Here is a 22,354-nt window from a genome sequence, read left to right as displayed (position 1 = left end):
GCTGTAATCGATGAACAGCATTCTCACATAGGTATTCCTCTTGTCCAGATGGGTTAGGGCAGTGTGCAGTGTGGTTGCGATTGCATCGTCTGTGGACCTATTTGGGTGGTAAACAAATTGGAGTGGGTCTAGGGTGTTAGGTAGGGTGGAGGTGATATGGTCCTTGACTCGTCTCTCAAAGCACTTCATGATGACAGAAGTGAGTGCTACGGGCGGTAGTCGTTTAGCTCAGTTACCTTAGCTTTTTTGGGAACAGGAACAATGGTGGCCCTCTTGAAGCATGTGGGAACAGCAGACTGGTATAGGGATTGATTGAATATGTCCGTAAACACACCAGCCAGCTGATCTGTGCATGCTCTGAGGGCGTGGCTTGGGATGCCGTCTTGGCCTGCAGCCTTGCGAGGGTTAACACGTTTAAATGTTTTACTCACCTCGGCTGCAGTGAAGGAGAGACCGCATGTTTCCGTTGCAGGCCGTGTCAGTGGCACTGTATTGTCCTCAAAGCGGGCAAAAAAGTTATTTAGTCTGCCTGGGAGCAAGACATCCTGGTCCGTGACTGGGCTGGATTTCTTCCTGTAGTCCGTGATTGACTGTAGACCCTGCCACATGCCTCTTGTGGCTGAGCCGTTGAATTGAGATTCTACTTTGTCTCTATACTGACGCTTAGCTTGTTTGATTGCCTTACGGAGGGAATAGCTGCACTGTTTGTATTCAGACATGTTACCAGACACCTTGCCCTGATTGAAAGCAGTGGTTCACACTTTCAGTTTCACGCGAATGCTGCCATCAATCCACGGTTTCTGGTTAGGGAATGTTTTAATCGTTGCTATGGGAACGACATCTTCAACGCACGTTCTAATGAACTCACACACCGAATCAGCGTATTCGGTAATGTTGTTATCTGATGCAATACGAAACATGTCCCAGTCCACATGATGGAAGCAGTCTTGGAGTGTGGAGTCAGCTTGGTCGGACCAGCGTTGGACAGACCTCAGCGTGGGAGCTTCTTTTTTAAATTTTTGTCTGTAGGCAGGTATCAGCAAAATGGAGTCGTGGTCAGCTTTTCCGAAAGGGGGGCGGGGCAGGGCCTTATATGCGTCACAGAAGTTAGAGTAACAGTGATCCAAGGTTTTTCCACCCCTGGTTGCGCAATCGATATGCTGATAAAATTTAGGGAGTCTTGTTTTCAGATTAGCCTTGTTAAAATCTCCAGCAACAATGAATGCAGCCTACGGATAAATGGTTTCCAGTTTGCAAAGAGTTAAATAAAGTTTGTTCAGAGCCATCGATGTGTCTGCTTGGGGGGGGATATATACGGCTGTGATTATAATCGAAGAGAATTCTCATGGTAGATAATGCGGTCTACATTTGATTGTGAGGAATTCTAAATCAGGTGAACAGAAGGATTTGAGTTCCTGTATGTTTCTTTCATCGCACCATGCCTCGTTAGCCATAAGGCATACACCCCACCCCTCTTCTTTACCAGAAAGGTGTTTGTTTCTGTCGGCGCGATGCGTGGAGAAACCCGTTGGCTGCACCGCTTCGGATAGCGTCTCTCCAGTGAGCCATGTTTCCGTGAAGCACAGAACGTTACAGTCTCTGATGTCCCTCTGGAATGCTACACTTGCTCGGATTTCATCAACCTTGTTGTCAAGAGACTGGACATTGGCAGGAAGAATGCTAGGAAGTGGGGCACGATGTGCCCGTCTCCGTAGTCTGACCAGAAGACCGCCTCGTTTCCCTCTTTTTCTGAGTCGTTTTTTTGGGTCGCTGCATGCAATCCATTCCGTTGTCCTGTTTGTAAGGCAGAACACAGGATCTGCGTCGCGAAAAACATATTCTTGGTCGTACTGATGGTGAGTTGACGCTGATCTTATATACAGTAGTTCTTCTCGACTGTATGTAATGAAACCTAAGATGACCTGAGGTACTAATGTAAGAAATAACACGTAAAAAAAACAAAAAACTGCATTGTTTCCTAGGAACGCGAAGCGAGGCGGCCATCTCTGTCGGCGCCGGAAGTAAGGAGGAGTTATAGATAGAGGAAGAGGTTATAGATAGAGGTTGCAGATAGAGGTTATAGATAGAGGATAGAGGTTAAAGATAGAGGATAGAGGTTATAGATAGAGGTTGTAGATACAGCTTATAGATAGAGGTTATAGATAGAGGATAGAGATAATAGATAGAGGATATAGGTTATAGATAGAGGTTATAGACCAGAGGATAGAGGTTATAGACCAGACGATATAGGTTATAGACCAGAGGATATAGGTTATAGACCAGAGGATAGAGGTTATAGACCAGAGGATATAGGTTATAGACCAGAGGATAGAGGTAATAGACCAGAGGATAGAGGTAATAGACCAGAAGATAGAGGTTATAGATAGAGGTTATAGACCAGAGGGTAGAGATTATAGATAGAGGATATAGACCAGAGGATAGAGTTTATAGACGTGAGGATAGAGGTTATAAATAGGGGTTATAGGCCAGGGGATAGAGGTTATAGATAGAGGTTATAGACCATAGGATAGAGGTTATAGATAGAGGTTATAGATAGAGGATAGAAGTTATAGATAGAGGTTATAGACCAGAGAATAGAGGTTATAGATAGGAGGTTATAGACCAGAGGATAGAGGTTATAGATAGAGGTTATAGATAGAGGATAGAGGTTATAGATAGAGGTTATAGACCAGAGGATGGAGGTTATAGACCAGAGGATGGAGGTTATAGACCAGAGGATAGAGTTTATAGACCAGAGGATAGAGGTTATAGATAGAGGTTATAGACCAGAGGATAGAGATTATAGACCAGAGGATAGAGGTTATAGATAGAGTTATAGACCAGAGGATAGAGGTTATAGATAGAGGTTATAGATAGAGGATAGAGGTTATAGATAGAGGTTATAGACCAGAGGATGGAGGTTATAGACCAGAGGATGGAGGTTATAGACCAGAGGATAGAGTTTATAGACCAGAGGATAGAGGTTATAGATAGAGGTTATAGACCAGAGGATAGAGGATATAGACCAGAGGATAGAGGTTATAGACCAGAGCATAGAGGTTATAGACCAGAGGATAGAGGATATAAATAGAGGTTATAGACCAGAGGATAGAAGTTATAGACCAGAGGATAGAGGATATAGACCAGAGAATAGAGGTTATAGACCAGAGGATAGAGGTTATAGATAGAGGTTATAGACCAGAGGATAGAGGATATAGACCAGAGGATAGAGGTTATAGACCAGAGCATAGAGGTTATAGACCAGAGGATAGAGGATATAAATAGAGGTTATAGACCAGAGGATAGAAGTTATAGACCAGAGGATAGAGGTTATAGACCAGAGGACAGAGGATATAAATAGAGGTAATAGACCAGAGGATAGAAGTTATAGACCAGAGGATAGAGGTTATAGACCAGAGGATAGAGGTTATAGACCAGAGCATAGAGGTTATAGACCAGAGGATAGAGGATATAAATAGAGGTTATAGACCAGAGGATAGAAGTTATAGACCAGAGGATAGAGGATATAGACCAGAGGATAGAGGTTATAGACCAGAGGATAGAGGTTATAGACCAGAGGATAGAGGTTATAGACCAGAGCATAGAGGTTATAGACCAGAGGATAGAGGATATAGACCAGAGGATAGAGGTTATAGACCAGACGATAGAGGTTATAGATAGAGGTAATAGACCAGAGGATGGAGGTTATAGATAGAGGTTATAGACCAGAGGATAGAGGTTATAGACCAGAGGATAGAGGTTCAAGATAGAGCTTATAGACCAGAGAATAGAGGTTATAGACCAGAAGATAGAGGTTATAGATAGAGGTTATAGATAGAGGATAGAGGTTATAGACCAGAGGATAGAGGTTATAGACCAGAGGATAGATGTTACAGACCAGACGATAGAGGTTATAGACCAGAGGATAGAGGTTATAGACCAGAGGATAGAGGTTATAGATAGAGGTTATAGACCAGAGGATAGAGGTTATAGACCAGACGATAGAGGTTATAGACCAGAGGATAGCTGTTACAGACCAGAGGATAGAGGTTATAGACCAGAGGATAGAGGTAATAGACCAGAAGATAGAGGTTATAGATAGAGGTTATAGACCAGAGAGTAGAGATTATAGATAGAGGATATAGACCAGAGGATAGAGTTTATAGACGTGAGGATAGAGGTTATAAATAGAGGTTATAGGCCAGGGGATAGAGGTTATAGATAGAGGTTATAGACCAGAGAATAGAGGTTATAGATAGGAGGTTATAGATAGAGGATAGAGATTATAGACCAGAGGATAGAGGTTATAGATAGAGTTATAGACCAGAGGATAGAGATTATAGATAGAGGTTATAGATAGAGGTTATAGATAGAGGATAGAGGTTATAGATAGAGGTTATAGACCAGAGGATGGAGGTTATAGACCAGAGGATGGAGGTTATAGACCAGAGGATAGAGTTTATAGACCAGAGGATAGAGGTTATAGATAGAGGTTATAGACCAGAGGATAGAGGATATAGACCAGAGGATAGAGGATATAAATAGAGGTTATAGACCAGAGGATAGAAGTTATAGACCAGAGGATAGAGGTTATAGACCAGAGGATAGAGGTTATAGATAGAGGTTATAGACCAGAGGATAGAGGATATAGACCAGAGGATAGAGGTTATAGACCAGAGCATAGAGGTTATAGACCAGAGGATAGAGGTTATAGATAGAGGTTATAGACCAGAGGATAGAGGATATAGACCAGAGGATAGAGGTTATAGACCAGAGCATAGAGGTTATAGACCAGAGGATAGAGGATATAAATAGAGGTTATAGACCAGAGGATAGAAGTTATAGACCAGAGGATAGAGGATATAGACCAGAGGATAGAGGTTATAGACCAGAGGATAGAGGTTATAGACCAGAGGATAGAGGTTATAGACCAGAGGATAGAGGTTATAGACCAGAGCATAGAGGTTATAGACCAGAGGATAGAGGATATAGACCAGAGGATAGAGGTTATAGACCAGAGGATAGAGGTTATAGACCAGAGCATAGAGGTTATAGAGCAGAGGATAGAGGATATAAATAGAGGTTATAGACCAGAGGATAGAAGTTATAGACCAGAGGATAGAGGATATAGACCAGAGGATAGAGGTTATAGACCAGAGGATAGAGGTTATAGACCAGAGCATAGAGGTTATAGATAGGAGGATAGAGGATATAGACCAGAGGATAGAGGTTATAGATAGAGGATAGAGGTTATAGACCAGACGATAGAGGTTATAGATAGAGGTAATAGACCAGAGGATGGAGGTTATAGACCAGAGGATAGAGGTTCAAGATAGAGCTTATAGACCAGAGAATAGAGGTTATAGACCAGAAGATAGAGGTTATAGATAGAGGTTATAGATAGAGGATAGAGGTTATAGACCAGAGGATAGAGGTTATAGACCAGAGGATAGATGTTACAGACCAGACGATAGAGGTTATAGACCAGAGGATAGAGGTTATAGACCAGAGGATAGAGGTTATAGATAGAGGTTATAGACCAGAGGATAGAGGTTATAGACCAGACGATAGAGGTTATAGACCAGAGGATAGCTGTTACAGACCAGAGGATAGAGGTTATAGACCAGAGGATAGAGGTAATAGACCAGAAGATAGAGGTTATAGATAGAGGTTATAGACCAGAGAGTAGAGATTATAGATAGAGGATATAGACCAGAGGATAGAGTTTATAGACGTGAGGATAGAGGTTATAAATAGAGGTTATAGGCCAGGGGATAGAGGTTATAGATAGAGGTTATAGACCAGAGAATAGAGGTTATAGATAGGAGGTTATAGACCAGAGGATAGAGATTATAGACCAGAGGATAGAGGTTATAGATAGAGTTATAGACCAGAGGATAGAGATTATAGATAGAGGTTATAGATAGAGGTTATAGATAGAGGATAGAGGTTATAGATAGAGGTTATAGACCAGAGGATGGAGGTTATAGACCAGAGGATGGAGGTTATAGACCAGAGGATAGAGTTTATAGACCAGAGGATAGAGGTTATAGATAGAGGTTATAGACCAGAGGATAGAGGATATAGACCAGAGGATAGAGGATATAAATAGAGGTTATAGACCAGAGGATAGAAGTTATAGACCAGAGGATAGAGGTTATAGACCAGAGGATAGAGGTTATAGATAGAGGTTATAGACCAGAGGATAGAGGATATAGACCAGAGGATAGAGGTTATAGACCAGAGCATAGAGGTTATAGACCAGAGGATAGAGGTTATAGATAGAGGTTATAGACCAGAGGATAGAGGATATAGACCAGAGGATAGAGGTTATAGACCAGAGCATAGAGGTTATAGACCAGAGGATAGAGGATATAAATAGAGGTTATAGACCAGAGGATAGAAGTTATAGACCAGAGGATAGAGGATATAGACCAGAGGATAGAGGTTATAGACCAGAGGATAGAGGTTATAGACCAGAGGATAGAGGTTATAGACCAGAGGATAGAGGTTATAGACCAGAGCATAGAGGTTATAGACCAGAGGATAGAGGATATAGACCAGAGCATAGAGGTTATAGAGCAGAGGATAGAGGATATAAATAGAGGTTATAGACCAGAGGATAGAAGTTATAGACCAGAGGATAGAGGATATAGACCAGAGGATAGAGGTTATAGACCAGAGGATAGAGGTTATAGACCAGAGCATAGAGGTTATAGACCAGAGGATAGAGGATATAGACCAGAGGATAGAGGTTATAGATAGAGGATAGAGGTTATAGACCAGACGATAGAGGTTATAGATAGAGGTAATAGACCAGAGGATGGAGGTTATAGATAGAGGTTATAGACCAGAGGATAGAGGTTATAGACCAGAGGATAGAGGTTCAAGATAGAGCTTATAGACCAGAGAATAGAGGTTATAGACCAGAGGATAGAGGTTATAGATAGAGGTTATAGATAGAGGATAGAGGTTATAGACCAGAGGATAGAGGTTATAGACCAGAGGATAGATGTTACAGACCAGACGATAGAGGTTATAGACCAGAGGATAGAGGTTATAGACCAGAGGATAGAGGTTATAGATAGAGGTTATAGACCAGAGGATAGAGTTTATAGCCCAGACGATAGAGGTTATAGAATGAGGTTATAGACCAGAGCATGGAGGTTATAGACCAGAGGATAGAGGTTATAGATAGAGATTATAGACCAGAGGATAGAGGTTATAGACCAGAGGATAGAGTTTATAGATAGAGATTATAGACCAGAGCATAGAGGTTATAGGCCAGAGGATAGAGGTTATAGACCAGAGCATAGAGGTTATAGGCCAGAGGATAGAGGTTATAGACCAGAGGATAGAGGTTATAGATCAGAGGATATAGGTTTTAGACCAGAGGATAGAGGTTATAGACCAGAGGATAGAGGTTATAGACCAGAGGATAGAGGTTATAGACCAGAGAATAGAGATAATAGACAAGAGGAAATAGGTTATAGATAGAGGTTATAGACCAGAGGATAGAGGTTATAGACCAGAGCATAGAGGTTATAAACCAGAGGATAGAGGTTATAGATAGAGGATAGAGGTTATAGATAGGAGGTTATAGACCAGAGGATAGAGATTATAGACCAGAGGATAGAGGTTATAGATAGAGTTATAGACCAGAGGATAGAGGTTATAGATAGAGGTTATAGATAGCGGTTATAGACCAGAGGATGGAGGTTATAGACCAGCGGATGGAGGTTATAGACCAGAGGATAGAGTTTATAGACCAGAGGATAGAGGTTATAGATAGAGGTTATAGACCAGAGGATAGAGGATATAGACCAGAGGATAGAGGTTATAGACCAGAGGATAGAGGTTACAGACCAGAGCATAGAGGTTATAGACCAGAGGATAGAGGATATAGACCAGAGGATAGAGGTTATAGACCAGAGGATAGAGGATATAGACCAGAGGATAGAGGTTATAGATAGAGGATAGAGGTTATAGACCAGACGATAGAGGTTATAGATAGAGGTAATAGACCAGAGGATGGAGGTTATAGATAGAGGTTATAGACCAGAGGATAGAGGTTATAGACCAGAGGATAGAGGTTCAAGATAGAGCTTATAGACCAGAGAATAGAGGTTATAGACCAGAGGATAGAGGTTATAGATAGAGGTTATAGATAGAGGATAGAGGTTATAGACCAGAGGATAGAGGTTATAGACCAGAGGATAGATGTTACAGACCAGACGATAGAGGTTATAGACCAGAGGATAGAGGTTATAGACCAGAGGATAGAGGTTATAGATAGAGGTTATAGACCAGAGGATAGAGTTTATAGCCCAGACGATAGAGGTTATAGAATGAGGTTATAGACCAGAGCATGGAGGTTATAGACCAGAGGATAGAGGTTATAGATAGAGATTATAGACCAGAGGATAGAGGTTATAGACCAGAGGATAGAGTTTATAGATAGAGATTATAGACCAGAGCATAGAGGTTATAGGCCAGAGGATAGAGGTTATAGACCAGAGCATAGAGGTTATAGGCCAGAGGATAGAGGTTATAGACCAGAGGATAGAGGTTATAGATCAGAGGATATAGGTTTTAGACCAGAGGATAGAGGTTATAGACCAGAGGATAGAGGTTATAGACCAGAGGATAGAGGTTATAGACCAGAGAATAGAGATAATAGACAAGAGGAAATAGGTTATAGATAGAGGTTATAGACCAGAGGATAGAGGTTATAGACCAGAGCATAGAGGTTATAAACCAGAGGATAGAGGTTATAGATAGAGGATAGAGGTTATAGATAGAGGATAGAGGTTATAGACCAGAGGATAGAGGTTATAGACCAGAGGATAGAAGTTATAGACCAGAGGATAGAGGTTATAGATAGAGGATAGAGGTTATAGATAGAGGATAGAGGTTATAGATAGGAGGTTATAGACCAGAGGATAGAGATTATAGACCAGAGGATAGAGGTTATAGATAGAGTTATAGACCAGAGGATAGAGGTTATAGATAGAGGTTATAGATAGCGGTTATAGACCAGAGGATGGAGGTTATAGACCAGCGGATGGAGGTTATAGACCAGAGGATAGAGTTTATAGACCAGAGGATAGAGGTTATAGATAGAGGTTATAGACCAGAGGATAGAGGATATAGACCAGAGGATAGAGGTTATAGACCAGAGGATAGAGGTTACAGACCAGAGCATAGAGGTTATAGACCAGAGGATAGAGGATATAGACCAGAGGATAGAGGTTATAGACCAGAGGATAGAGGTTATAGACCAGAGCATAGAGGTTATAGACCAGAGGATAGAGGATATAAATAGAGGTTATAGACCAGAGGATAGAAGTTATAGACCAGAGGATAGAGGATATAGACCAGAGGATAGAGGTTATAGACCAGAGGATAGAGGTTATAGATAGAGGATAGAGGTTATAGACCAGACGATAGAGGTTATAGATAGAGGTAATAGACCAGAGGATGGAGGTTATAGATAGAGGTTATAGACCAGAGGATAGAGGTTATAGACCAGAGGATAGAGGTTCAAGATAGAGCTTATAGACCAGAGAATAGAGGTTATAGACCAGAGGATAGAGGTTATAGATAGAGGTTATAGATAGAGGATAGAGGTTATAGACCAGAGGATAGAGGTTATAGACCAGAGGATAGATGTTACAGACCAGACGATAGAGGTTATAGACCAGAGGATAGAGGTTATAGACCAGAGGATAGAGGTTATAGATAGAGGTTATAGACCAGAGGATAGAGGTTATAGACCAGACGATAGAGGTTATAGAATGAGGTTATAGACCAGAGCATGGAGGTTATAGACCAGAGGATAGAGGTTATAGATAGAGATTATAGACCAGAGGATAGATGTTACAGACCAGACGATAGAGGTTATAGACCAGAGGATAGAGGTTATAGACCAGAGGATAGAGGTTATAGATAGAGTTATAGACCAGAGGATAGAGGTTATAGATAGAGGTTATAGATAGCGGTTATAGACCAGAGGATGGAGGTTATAGACCAGCGGATGGAGGTTATAGACCAGAGGATAGAGTTTATAGACCAGAGGATAGAGGTTATAGATAGAGGTTATAGACCAGAGGATAGAGGATATAGACCAGAGGATAGAGGTTATAGACCAGAGGATAGAGGTTACAGACCAGAGCATAGAGGTTATAGACCAGAGGATAGAGGATATAGACCAGAGGATAGAGGTTATAGACCAGAGGATAGAGGTTATAGACCAGAGCATAGAGGTTATAGACCAGAGGATAGAGGATATAAATAGAGGTTATAGACCAGAGGATAGAAGTTATAGACCAGAGGATAGAGGATATAGACCAGAGGATAGAGGTTATAGACCAGAGGATAGAGGTTATAGATAGAGGATAGAGGTTATAGACCAGACGATAGAGGTTATAGATAGAGGTAATAGACCAGAGGATGGAGGTTATAGATAGAGGTTATAGACCAGAGGATAGAGGTTATAGACCAGAGGATAGAGGTTCAAGATAGAGCTTATAGACCAGAGAATAGAGGTTATAGACCAGAGGATAGAGGTTATAGATAGAGGTTATAGATAGAGGATAGAGGTTATAGACCAGAGGATAGAGGTTATAGACCAGAGGATAGATGTTACAGACCAGACGATAGAGGTTATAGACCAGAGGATAGAGGTTATAGACCAGAGGATAGAGGTTATAGATAGAGGTTATAGACCAGAGGATAGAGGTTATAGACCAGACGATAGAGGTTATAGAATGAGGTTATAGACCAGAGCATGGAGGTTATAGACCAGAGGATAGAGGTTATAGATAGAGGATAGAGGTTATAGATAGAGATTATAGACCAGAGGATAGATGTTACAGACCAGACGATAGAGGTTATAGACCAGAGGATAGAGGTTATAGACCAGAGGATAGAGGTTATAGATAGAGGTTATAGACCAGAGGATAGAGGTTATAGACCAGACGATAGAGGTTATAGAATGAGGTTATAGACCAGAGCATGGAGGTTATAGACCAGAGGATAGAGGTTATAGATAGAGGATAGAGGTTATAGATAGAGATTATAGACCAGAGGATAGAGGTTATAGACCAGAGGATAGAGTTTATAGATAGAGATTATAGACCAGAGCATAGAGGTTATAGGCCAGAGGATAGAGGTTATAGACCAGAGCATAGAGGTTATAGACCAGAGGATAGAGGATATAGACCAGAGGATAGAGGTTATAGACCAGAGGATAGAGGTTATAGACCAGAGCATAGAGGTTATAGACCAGAGGATAGAGGATATAAATAGAGGTTATAGACCAGAGGATAGAAGTTATAGACCAGAGGATAGAGGATATAGACCAGAGGATAGAGGTTATAGACCAGAGGATAGAGGTTATAGATAGAGGATAGAGGTTATAGATAGAGGTAGTAGACCAGAGGATGGAGGTTATAGATAGAGGTTATAGACCAGAGGATAGAGGTTATAGACCAGAGGATAGAGGTTCAAGATAGAGCTTATAGACCAGAGAATAGAGGTTATAGACCAGAGGATAGAGGTTATAGATAGAGGTTATAGATAGAGGATAGAGGTTATAGACCAGAGGATAGAGGTTATAGACCAGAGGATAGATGTTACAGACCAGACGATAGAGGTTATAGACCAGAGGATAGAGGTTATAGACCAGAGGATAGAGGTTATAGATAGAGGTTATAGACCAGAGGATAGAGGTTATAGACCAGACGATAGAGGTTATAGAATGAGGTTATAGACCAGAGCATGGAGGTTATAGACCAGAGGATAGAGGTTATAGATAGAGGATAGAGGTTATAGATAGAGATTATAGACCAGAGGATAGAGGTTATAGACCAGAGGATAGAGTTTATAGATAGAGATTATAGACCAGAGCATAGAGGTTATAGGCCAGAGGATAGAGGTTATAGACCAGAGGATAGAGGTTATAGATCAGAGGATATAGGTTTTAGACCAGAGGATAGAGGTTATAGACCAGAGGATAGAGGTTATAGACCAGAGAATAGAGATAATAGACAAGAGGAAATAGGTAATAGATAGAGGTTATAGACCAGAGGATAGAGGTTATAGACCAGAGCATAGAGGTTATAAACCAGAGGATAGAGGTTATAGATAGAGGATAGAGGTTATAGATAGGAGGTTAAAGACCAGAGGATAGAGATTATAGACCAGAGGATAGAGGTTATAGATAGAGTTATAGACCAGAGGATAGAAGTTATAGATAGAGGTTATAGATAGCGGTTATAGACCAGAGGATGGAGGTTATAGACCAGCGGATGGAGGTTATAGACCAGAGGATAGAGTTTATAGACCAGAGGATAGAGGTTATAGATAGAGGTTATAGACCAGAGGATAGAGGATATAGACCAGAGGATAGAGGTTATAGACCAGAGGATAGAGGTTATAGACCAGAGGATAGAGGTTATAGACCAGAGGATAGAGGTTATAGACCAGAGGATAGAGGATGTTGACCAGAGGATAGAGGTTATAAATAGAGGTTATAGACCAGAGTATAGAGGTTATAGATAGAGGTAAGAGGCCAGAGGATAGAGGTTATAGACCAGAGGATAGAGGTTATAGACCAGAGCATAGAGGTTATAGACCAGAGGATAGAGGATATAAATAGAGGTTATAGACCAGAGGATAGAAGTTATAGACCAGAGGATAGAGGATATAGACCAGAGGATAGACGTTATAGACCAGAGGATAGAGGTTATAGACCAGAGGATAGAGGTTATAGACCAGAGCATAGAGGTTATAGACCAGAGGATAGAGGATATAGACCAGAGGATAGAGGTTATAGACCAGAGGATAGAGGTTATAGATAGAGGATAGAGGTTATAGACCAGACGATAGAGGTTATAGATAGAGGTAATAGACCAGAGGATGGAGGTTATAGATAGAGATTATAGACCAGAGGATAGAGGTTATAGAGCAGAGGATAGAGGTTCAAGATAGAGCTTATAGACCAGAGAATAGAGGTTATAGATAGAGGTTATAGATAGAGGATAGAGGTTATAGACCAGAGGATAGAGGTTATAGACCAGAGGATAGAGGATATAGACCAGAGGATAGAGGTTATAGACCAGAGGGTCCTGTGTGGCTCAGTCGGTAGAGCATGGCGCTTGCAACGCCAAGCGTCGTGGGTTCGTTTCCCACTGGGGCCACCCATATGCAAAAGTAGTGGCCCCAGCCGACTTGTAAGTCGCTTTGGACAAAAGCGTCTGCTAAATGGGATATATTATATATTATTATTATCAGAGGATAGAGGTTATAGATAGAGGTTATAGATAGAGGATAGAGGTCTCCGGTAGCCTCTGGAACTGCCGATCTGCGGCCAACAAGGCAGCTCACACTGCCCTACCCTGTGCTCTGGCTCTGTCATAACCTCACATGGTCTCTCCTATCATTGCTATGCAGACGACACACAATTAATCTTCTCCTTTCCCCCTTCTGATGACCAGGTGGCGAATCGCATCTCTGCATGTCTGGCAGACATATCAGTGTGGATGACGGATCACCACCTCAAGCTGAACCTCGGCAAGACGGAGCTGCTCTTCCTCCCGGGGAAGGACTGCCCGTTCCATGATCTCGCCATCACGGTTGACAACTCCATTGTGTCCTCCTCCCAGAGCGCTAAGAACCTTGGCGTGATCCTGGACAACACCCTGTCGTTCTCAACCAACATCATGGCGGTGGCCCGTTCCTGTAGGTTCATGCTCTACAACATCCGCAGAGTACGACCCTGCCTCACACAGGAAGCGGCGCAGGTCCTAATCCAGGCACTTGTCATCTCCCGTCTGGATTACTGCAACTCGCTGTTGGCTGGGCTCCCTGCCTGTGCCATTAAACCCCTACAACTCATCCAGAACGCCGCAGCCCGTCTGGTGTTCAACCTTCCCAAGTTCTCTCACGTCACCCCGCTCCTCCGCTCTCTCCACTGGCTTCCAGTTGAAGCTCGCATCCGCTACAAGACCATGGTGCTTGCCTACGGAGCTGTGAGGGGAACGGCACCGCAGTACCTCCAGGCTCTGATCAGGCCCTACACCCAAGCAAGGGCACTGCGTTCATCCACCTCTGGCCTGCTCGCCTCCCTACCATTGAGGAAGTACAGTTCCCGCTCAGCCCAGTCAAAACTGTTCGCTGCTCTGGCCCCCAATGGTGGAACAAACTCCCTCACGACGCCAGGACAGCGGAGTCAATCACCACCTTCCGGAGACACCTGAAACCCCACCTCTTCAAGGAATACCTAGGATAGGATAAGTAATCCTTCTCACCCCCCCCCTTAATGACTTAGATGCACTATTGTAAAGTGGCTGTTCCACTGGATGTCAGAAGGTGAATTCACCAATTTGTAAGTCGCTCTGGATAAGAGCGTCTGCTAAATGACTTAAATGTAATGTAAATGTTATAGACCAGAGGATAGAGGATGTTGACCAGAGGATAGAGGTTATAAATAGAGGTTATAGACCAGAGGATAGAGGTTATAGACCAGAGGATAGAGGTTATAGACCAGAGGATAGAGGTTATAAATAGAGGTTATAGACCAGAGGATAGAGGATATAGACCAAAGGATAGAGGTTATAGACCAGAGGATAGAGGTTATAGACCAGAGGATAGAGGATATAGACCAGAGGATAGAGGATATAGACCAGAGGATAGAGGTTATAGACCAGAGGATAGAGGTTATAAATAGAGGTTATAGATAGAGGATAGAGGTTATAGACCAGAGGATAGAGGTTATAGACCAGAGGATAGAGGTTATAGACCAGAGGATAGAGGTTATAGACCAGAGGATAGAGGTTATAGACCAGAGGATAGAGGATGTTGACCAGAGGATAGAGCTTATAGATAGAGGTTATAGACCAGAGTATAGAGGTTATAGATAGAGGTTATAGACCAGAGTATAGAGTTATTGATCATACTCACTGTTCCAGATAGATCTATGTATACCAGATCATACTCACTGTTCCAGATAGATCTATATATACCAGATCATACTCACTCCTCCAGATAGATCTCCACGTATTTCCCGAAGCGACTGGAGTTGTCGTTGCGAACTGTTTTGGCATTTCCAAAGGATTCTAGAAGAGGAGCTGCCTCAAGAATCTGGCAGCGTATTCAGAGATAAAACATCAGAATGAAAATATCATCATGTAGAACAAGTCCAGTGCAGCTAGCTACTCTACAGAACACAGCAGGTAGAACATGTAGACAGTGCAGCTAGCTACTCTACAGAACACAGCAGGTAGACATGTAGACAGCTAGCTACTCTACAGAACACAGCAGGTAGACATGTAGACAGCTAGCTACTCTTCAGAACACAGCAGGTAGAACATGCAGACAGTGTAGCTAGCTACACTACAGAACACAGCAGGTAGACATATAGACAGTGTAGCTAGCTACTCTACAGAACACAGCAGGTAGAACATGTAGACAGTGTAGCTAGCTACTCTACAGAACACAGCAGGTAGACATGTAGACAGTGTAGCTAGCTACTCTACAGAACACAGCAGATAGAACATGCAGACAGTGGAGCTAGCTAATCTACAGAACACAGCAGGTAGAACATGTAGAAAGTGTAGCTAGCTACTCTACAGAACACAGCAGGTAGACCTGTAGACAGCTAGCTACTCTACAGAACACAGCAGGTAGACATGTAGACAGCTAGCTACTCTACAGAACACAGCAGGTAGAACATGTAGACAGCTAGCTACTCTACAGAACACAACAGGTAGAACATGTAGACAGTGTAGCTAGCTACTCTACAGAACACAGCAGGTAGAACATGTAGACAGCTAGCTACTCTACAGAACACAGCAGGTAGAACATGTAGACAGCTAGCTACTCTACAGAACACAACAGGTAGAACATGTAGACAGCTAGCTAGTCTTCAGAACACAGCAGGTAGAACATGTAGACAGCTAGCTACTCTACAGAACACAGCAGGTAGAACATGCAGACAGTGTAGCTAGCTACTCTACAGAACACCGCAGGTAGAACATGCAGACAGTGTAGCTAGCTACTCTACAGAACACCGCAGGTAGAACATGCAGACAGTGTAGCTAGCTACTCTACAGAACACAGCAGTTAGAATATGCAGACAGTGTAGCTACTCTACAGAACACAGCAGGTAGAACATGCAGACAGTGTAGCTAGCTACTCTACAGAACACAACAGGTAGAACATGTAGACAGCTAGCTAGTCTTCAGAACACAGCAGGTAGAACATGTAGACAGCTAGCTACTCTACAGAACACAGCAGGTAGAACATGCAGACAGTGTAGCTAGCTACTCTACAGAACACAACAGGTAGAACATGTAGACAGCTAGCTACTCTTCAGAACACAGCAGGTAGAACATGTAGACAGCTAGCTACTCTACAGAACACAGCAGGTAGAACATGCAGACAGTGTAGCTAGCTTACAGAACACCACTCTACAGAACACAGCAGGTAGAACATGCAGACAGTGTAGCTACTCTTCAGAACACAGCAGGTAGAACATGCAGACAGTGTAGCTAGCTACTCTACAGAACACCGCAGGTAGAACATGCAGACAGTGTAGCTGGCTACTCTACAGAACACAGCAGGTAGAACATGCAGACAGCTAGCTTCTCTACAGAACACAGCAGGTAGAACATGTAGACAGTGGAGCTAGCTACTCTACAGAACACAGCAGGTAGAACATGCAGACAGTGTAGCTAGCTACTCTACAGAACACAGCAGGTAGAACATGCAGACTGCTAGCTACTCTTCAGAACACAGCAGGTAGAACATGCAGACTGCTAGCTACTCTACAGATCACAGCAGGTAGAACATGCAGACAGCTAGCTACTCTACAGAACACAGCAGGTAGAACATGCAGACAGCTAGCTACTCTTCAGAACACAGCAGGTAGAACATGCAGACAGCTAGCTACTCTACAGAACACAGCAGGTAGAACATGCAGACAGCTAGCTACTCTTCAGAACACAGCAGGTAGAGCATGCAGACAGCTAGCTACTCTGCAGAGACAGTCAGAACAGTCACAACAGCACAGCGCAGAGACAATCAGAACAGTCACAACAGTAAACAGAGACACAGTCAGAACAGTCACAACAGTACAGCAGAGACACAGTCACAACAGAGACACAGTCACAATGGTAATAGAATGGAATGATAGTATGGCAATAGAATGGAATGATAGTATGGTAATAGAATGGAATGATAGTATGGCAATAGAATGGAATGATATTATGGTAATAGAATGTAATGATAGTATGGTAATAGAATGGAATGATATTATGGTAATAGAATGGAATGATAGTATGGTAATAGAATGGAATGATAGTATGGTAATAGAATGGAATGATAGTATGGTAATATAATGGAATGATATTATGGTAATAGAATGGAATGATAGTATGGTAATATAATGGAATGATAGTATGGTAATAGAATGGAATGATAGTATGGTAATTGGGACACAAACCAAGCTTTACTGAACACTGACAGACAGAGAGGCATGCAGAAACCAGCTACCTTAATCTGAGCAGCACAGACACAGGGAGTCATACACAGGAAGACAAGGTTAGGATACAGAAGTGTGTGTGAGAGTGTGTGTGAGTGTGTGTGTTTACCTGTTGTGTAATGTTGTGTTTGTGGTGTATTGCTGCTAGGTAACGCAGCAGCAGTTTAGTGGCCTCAGTCTTCCCTGATCCACTCTCCCCACTGAAACACACACAGAACTTAATGTCAATATAAACACTAAAACACCACCAACACACAGGTCACTACTGGATCTGAAGTTCTAAGTACAAATAAAACAAGACACATGCTTTTTTTCAGTGAAGAAGTTGGTCAAGGTTGGTTTCTTTTACAGAAACAAAGCATGTCTGACTTTTGTTAATAGGAAGGAAATTGTCCAGGACACTTTTATGTCTATTTTAGATTCTGGGGATATTATCTATATGCACGCAGCACTATACTTAAACCCCTAGATGCTGTTTTCCACTGTGCCCTTAGGTTTATTGCCGGTGATGGTTCTAGAACTCACCGTTGTTCCCTTAGGTTTATTGCCGGTGATGGTTCTAGAACTCACCATTGTTCCCTTAGGTTTATTACCGGTGATGGTTCTAGAACTCACCATTGTTCCCTTAGGTTTATTGCCGGTGATGGTTCTAGAACTCACCATTGGGCCCTGAGGTTTATTACTGGTGATGGTTCCAGAACTCACCATTGTTCCCTTAGATTTGTTACAGGTGATGGTTCTAGAACTCACCATTGTTCCCTTAGGTTTATTACTGGTGATGGTTCTAGAACTCACCATTGTTCCCTTAGGTTTATTACTGGTGATGGTTCTAGAACTCACCATTGTTCCCTGAGGTTTATTACTGGTGATGGTTCTAGAACTCACCATTGTGTTTTTTATTAAAAAGTGGGTTGGGCCTTTAGGTATGTAAGGAAAGAGCAGCATTCTCTTGTGTTTATTTACAAATCATTCAGGCATAAACTTCCTATGTATCTATCATCATTAATTCAATTTAGACTTCCAAATGACCAACCCTGGTCTCAAGCTTAGATAACACTGGAGGCCCCTTCGGTCTCCACAGAGTTGGGTAAAGCTAATTTTACTGTTTTGGGGCCCTTTATGGGGAACAAGTTACAGAGCTGTCTGAGATGTTCTGGTCCACCTGGGTCGTTCAGATAAACCTGTCTGTTTCATTTTATTTGGTATGTGTTGGATGTGTTTCTGCAGGGCTCATCTGGAAAAGATACCCTGGTCTCAGAATGACTTCCCTGTCAAAATGAAGGTCAAAAAACAACAAGCCTTTCCTTACCACCCCTGCCAACAGCTTACCACTAAACACCATCATTATGATCCAGTCCAGAGTGGACCTGTGTGCTCGGTGTAGGGTGACGGTAACGGGGAGGTTTTCAGTTAACCAGAGACGGAGAGCTGAAACTTAACGCTGGAATGTGCTCACTGGGCCAACTTCACACTCCCTCTGAGACGTGATATGATACCGGCACCGACATGGCTGGTCTTTCCTTACAGATGTCTCCGTCAGAACACAGCTAGAGTGTCCCAGACAGGGGGGGTCCGTCAAAACACAGCTAGAGTGTCCCAAACAGGGGGTCCGTCAGAACACAGCTAGAGAGTCCCAGACAGGGGGTCCGTCAGAACACAGCTAGAGTGTCCCAGACAGGGGGGGTCCGTCAGAACACAGCTAGAGTGTCCCAGACAGGGGGGTCCGTCAGAACACAGCTAGAGTGTCCCAGACAGGGGGTCCGTCAGAACACAGCTAGAGTGTCCCAGACAGGGGGTCCTTCAGAACACAGCTAGAGTGTCCCAGACAGGGGGGTCAGTCAGAACACAGCTAGAGTGTCCCAGACAGGGGGTCCGTCAGAACACAGCTAGAGTGTCCCAGACAGGGGGTCCGTCAGAACACAGCTAGAGAGTCCCAGACAGGGGGGTCCGTCAGAACACAGCTAGAGTGTCCCAGACAGGGGTCCGTCAGAACACAGCTAGAGTGTCCCAGACAGGGGGTCCGTCAGAACACAGCTAGAGTGTCCCAAACAGGGGGTCCGTCAGAACACAGCTAGAGAGTCCCAGACAGGGGGTCCGTCAGAACACAGCTAGAGAGTCCCAGACAGGGGGTCCGTCAGAACACAGCTAGAGTGTCCCAGACAGGGGGTCCGTCAGAACACAGCTAGAGTGTCCCAAACAGGGGGGTCCGTCAGAACACAGCTAGAGTGTCCCAGACAGGGGGGGTCCGTCAGAACACAGCTAGAGTGTCCCAGACAGGGGGGTCCTTCAGAACACAGCTAGAGTGTCCCAAACAGGGGGTCCTTCAGAACACAGCGAGAGAGTCCCAGACAGGGGGGGGGGTCCTTCAGAACACAGCTAGAGTGTCCCAGACAGGGGGTCCTCCAGAACACAGCTAGAGTGTCCCAGACAGGGGGGTCCTTCAGAACAAAGATAGAGTGTCCCCGACAGGGGGGTCCTTCAGAACACAGCGAGAGTGTCCCAGACAGGGGGGTCCGTCAGAACACAGCTAGAGTGTCCCAGACAGGGGGTCCGTCAGAACACAGCTAGAGTGTCCCAGACAGGGGGGTCCGTCAGAACACAGCTAGAGTGTCCCAGACAGGGGGGGGGGGGTCCTTCAGAACACAGCTAGAGTGTCCCAAACAGGGGGAGGGGTTCCTTCAGAACAAAGATAGAGTGTCTCCGACAGGGGGTCCTTCAGAACACAGCTAGAGTGTCCCAAACAGGGGGGTCCGTCAGAACACAGCTAGAGATTCCCAGACAGGGGGGGTCCTTCAGAACACAGCGAGAGAGTCCCAGACAGGGAGGGGGGGTCCTTCAGAACACAGCGAGAGTGTCCACGACAGAAGGGGGGGGTCCTTCAGAACACAGCTAGAGTGTCCCAGACAGGAGGGGTCCGTCAGAACACAGCTAGAGTGGCCCAGACAGCAGGTGTCTTCCCATCTGGGTCCCCAGGACCAAGTTTAGGAAACGCTGGGCTAGAGCGTATCAGGAGGGAGCAGCCGTGTTGTGTAGTCACCTGATTATAATAACCTGGTTCTGTTTGGCATCCATCATTTTGGTGTAGGAGACGTTTGCTATGGCAAACAGGTGTCTGAGGAGGACCACAGAATGGACACAAAGATAAAACATTAGCATGAATAACACATAATTTAGCACACAATACACCAATAACACACACAATACACCAATAACACACACAAAACACCAATAACACACACAATACACCAATAACACACAATACACCAATAATACACACAGTACACCAATAACACACACAATACACCAATAATACACACTATACACCAATAACATACAATACACCAATAATGCACACAGTACACCAATAACACCAATAACACACACAATACACCAATAACACACAATACACCAATAATACACACAGTACACCAATAACACACACAATACACCAATAATAAACCAATAAAACACCAATAAAACACACAATACACCAAAAACACACACAGTACACCAATAATACACACAATACACCAATAATACACCAATAACACCAATAACACACACAATACACCAATAATACACACAATACACCAATAACACACAATACACCAATAACACACCAATAACACACACAATACACCAATAACACACACAATACACCAATAATAAACCAATAATACACACAGTACACCAATAACACACACAATACACCAATAACACACACAATACACCAATAACACACACAATACACCAATAACACACACAATACACCAATAATAAACCAATAATACACCAATAACACACACTATACAACAATAACACCAATAACACACAATACACCAATAATACACACAATACACCAATAACACACACAATACACCAATAACACACACAATACACCAATAACACACACAATACACCAATAATAAACCAATAATACACCAATAACACACACTATACAACAATAACACCAATAACACACAATACACCAATAACACACACAATACACCAATAATATAAAAATATTACACACAATACACCAATAATACACACAATACACCAATAATACACACAATACACCAATAGCACACAATACACCAATAATACACAATATACCAATAACACACACAATACACCAATAACACACACAATACACAAAAAACAAACACAATACACAAATGATACACCAATAACACACAATACACCAAAAAAACAACAATAACACACAATACACCAATAACACACACAATACACCAATAATACACACAATACACAAATAACACACACAATACACCAATAATACACCAATAATACACAATATACCAATAACACACACAATACACCAATAACACACACAATACACAAAAAACAAACACAATACACAAATAATACACCAATAACACACAATACACCAAAAACACAACAATAACACACAATACACCAATAACACACACAAAACACCAATAACACACCAATAATACACCAATAACACACACAATACACCAATAACACACACAATACACCAATAACACACACAATACACAAAAAACAAACACAATACACCAATAACACACACAATACACCAATAATAAACCAATAATACACCAATAACACACACTATACAACAATAACACCAATAACACACAATACACCAATAATACACACAATACACCAATAACACACACAATACACCAATAACACACACAATACACCAATAACACACACAATACACCAATAATAAACCAATAATACACCAATAACACACACTATACAACAATAACACCAATAACACACAATACACCAATAACA

General features: G+C 42.7%; 1 protein-coding gene across 1 annotated transcript in view; it reads right to left on the bottom strand.

Moving 5' to 3' along the window:
- Positions 1-22,354, bottom strand: part of LOC135535728 (unconventional myosin-XV-like) — a 75,882-nt gene that overhangs the window by 22,018 nt on the left and 31,510 nt on the right. The window contains exons 6-9 of the mRNA XM_064962159.1: positions 20,583-20,657; positions 17,655-17,745; positions 17,557-17,562; positions 15,041-15,144 (exon numbers count right to left, since the gene is read on the bottom strand). Of these exons, the coding sequence (XP_064818231.1) occupies positions 15,041-15,144; positions 17,557-17,562; positions 17,655-17,745; positions 20,583-20,657 (276 nt within the window). The remainder of the gene's footprint in view (positions 1-15,040; positions 15,145-17,556; positions 17,563-17,654; positions 17,746-20,582; positions 20,658-22,354) is intronic.

This window comes from Oncorhynchus masou, unplaced genomic scaffold (assembly GCF_036934945.1).
Source record: "Oncorhynchus masou masou isolate Uvic2021 unplaced genomic scaffold, UVic_Omas_1.1 unplaced_scaffold_506, whole genome shotgun sequence".
NCBI classification, from domain to species: domain Eukaryota; kingdom Metazoa; phylum Chordata; class Actinopteri; order Salmoniformes; family Salmonidae; genus Oncorhynchus; species Oncorhynchus masou.
This window is presented reverse-complemented; position numbering and strand designations above follow the sequence as displayed.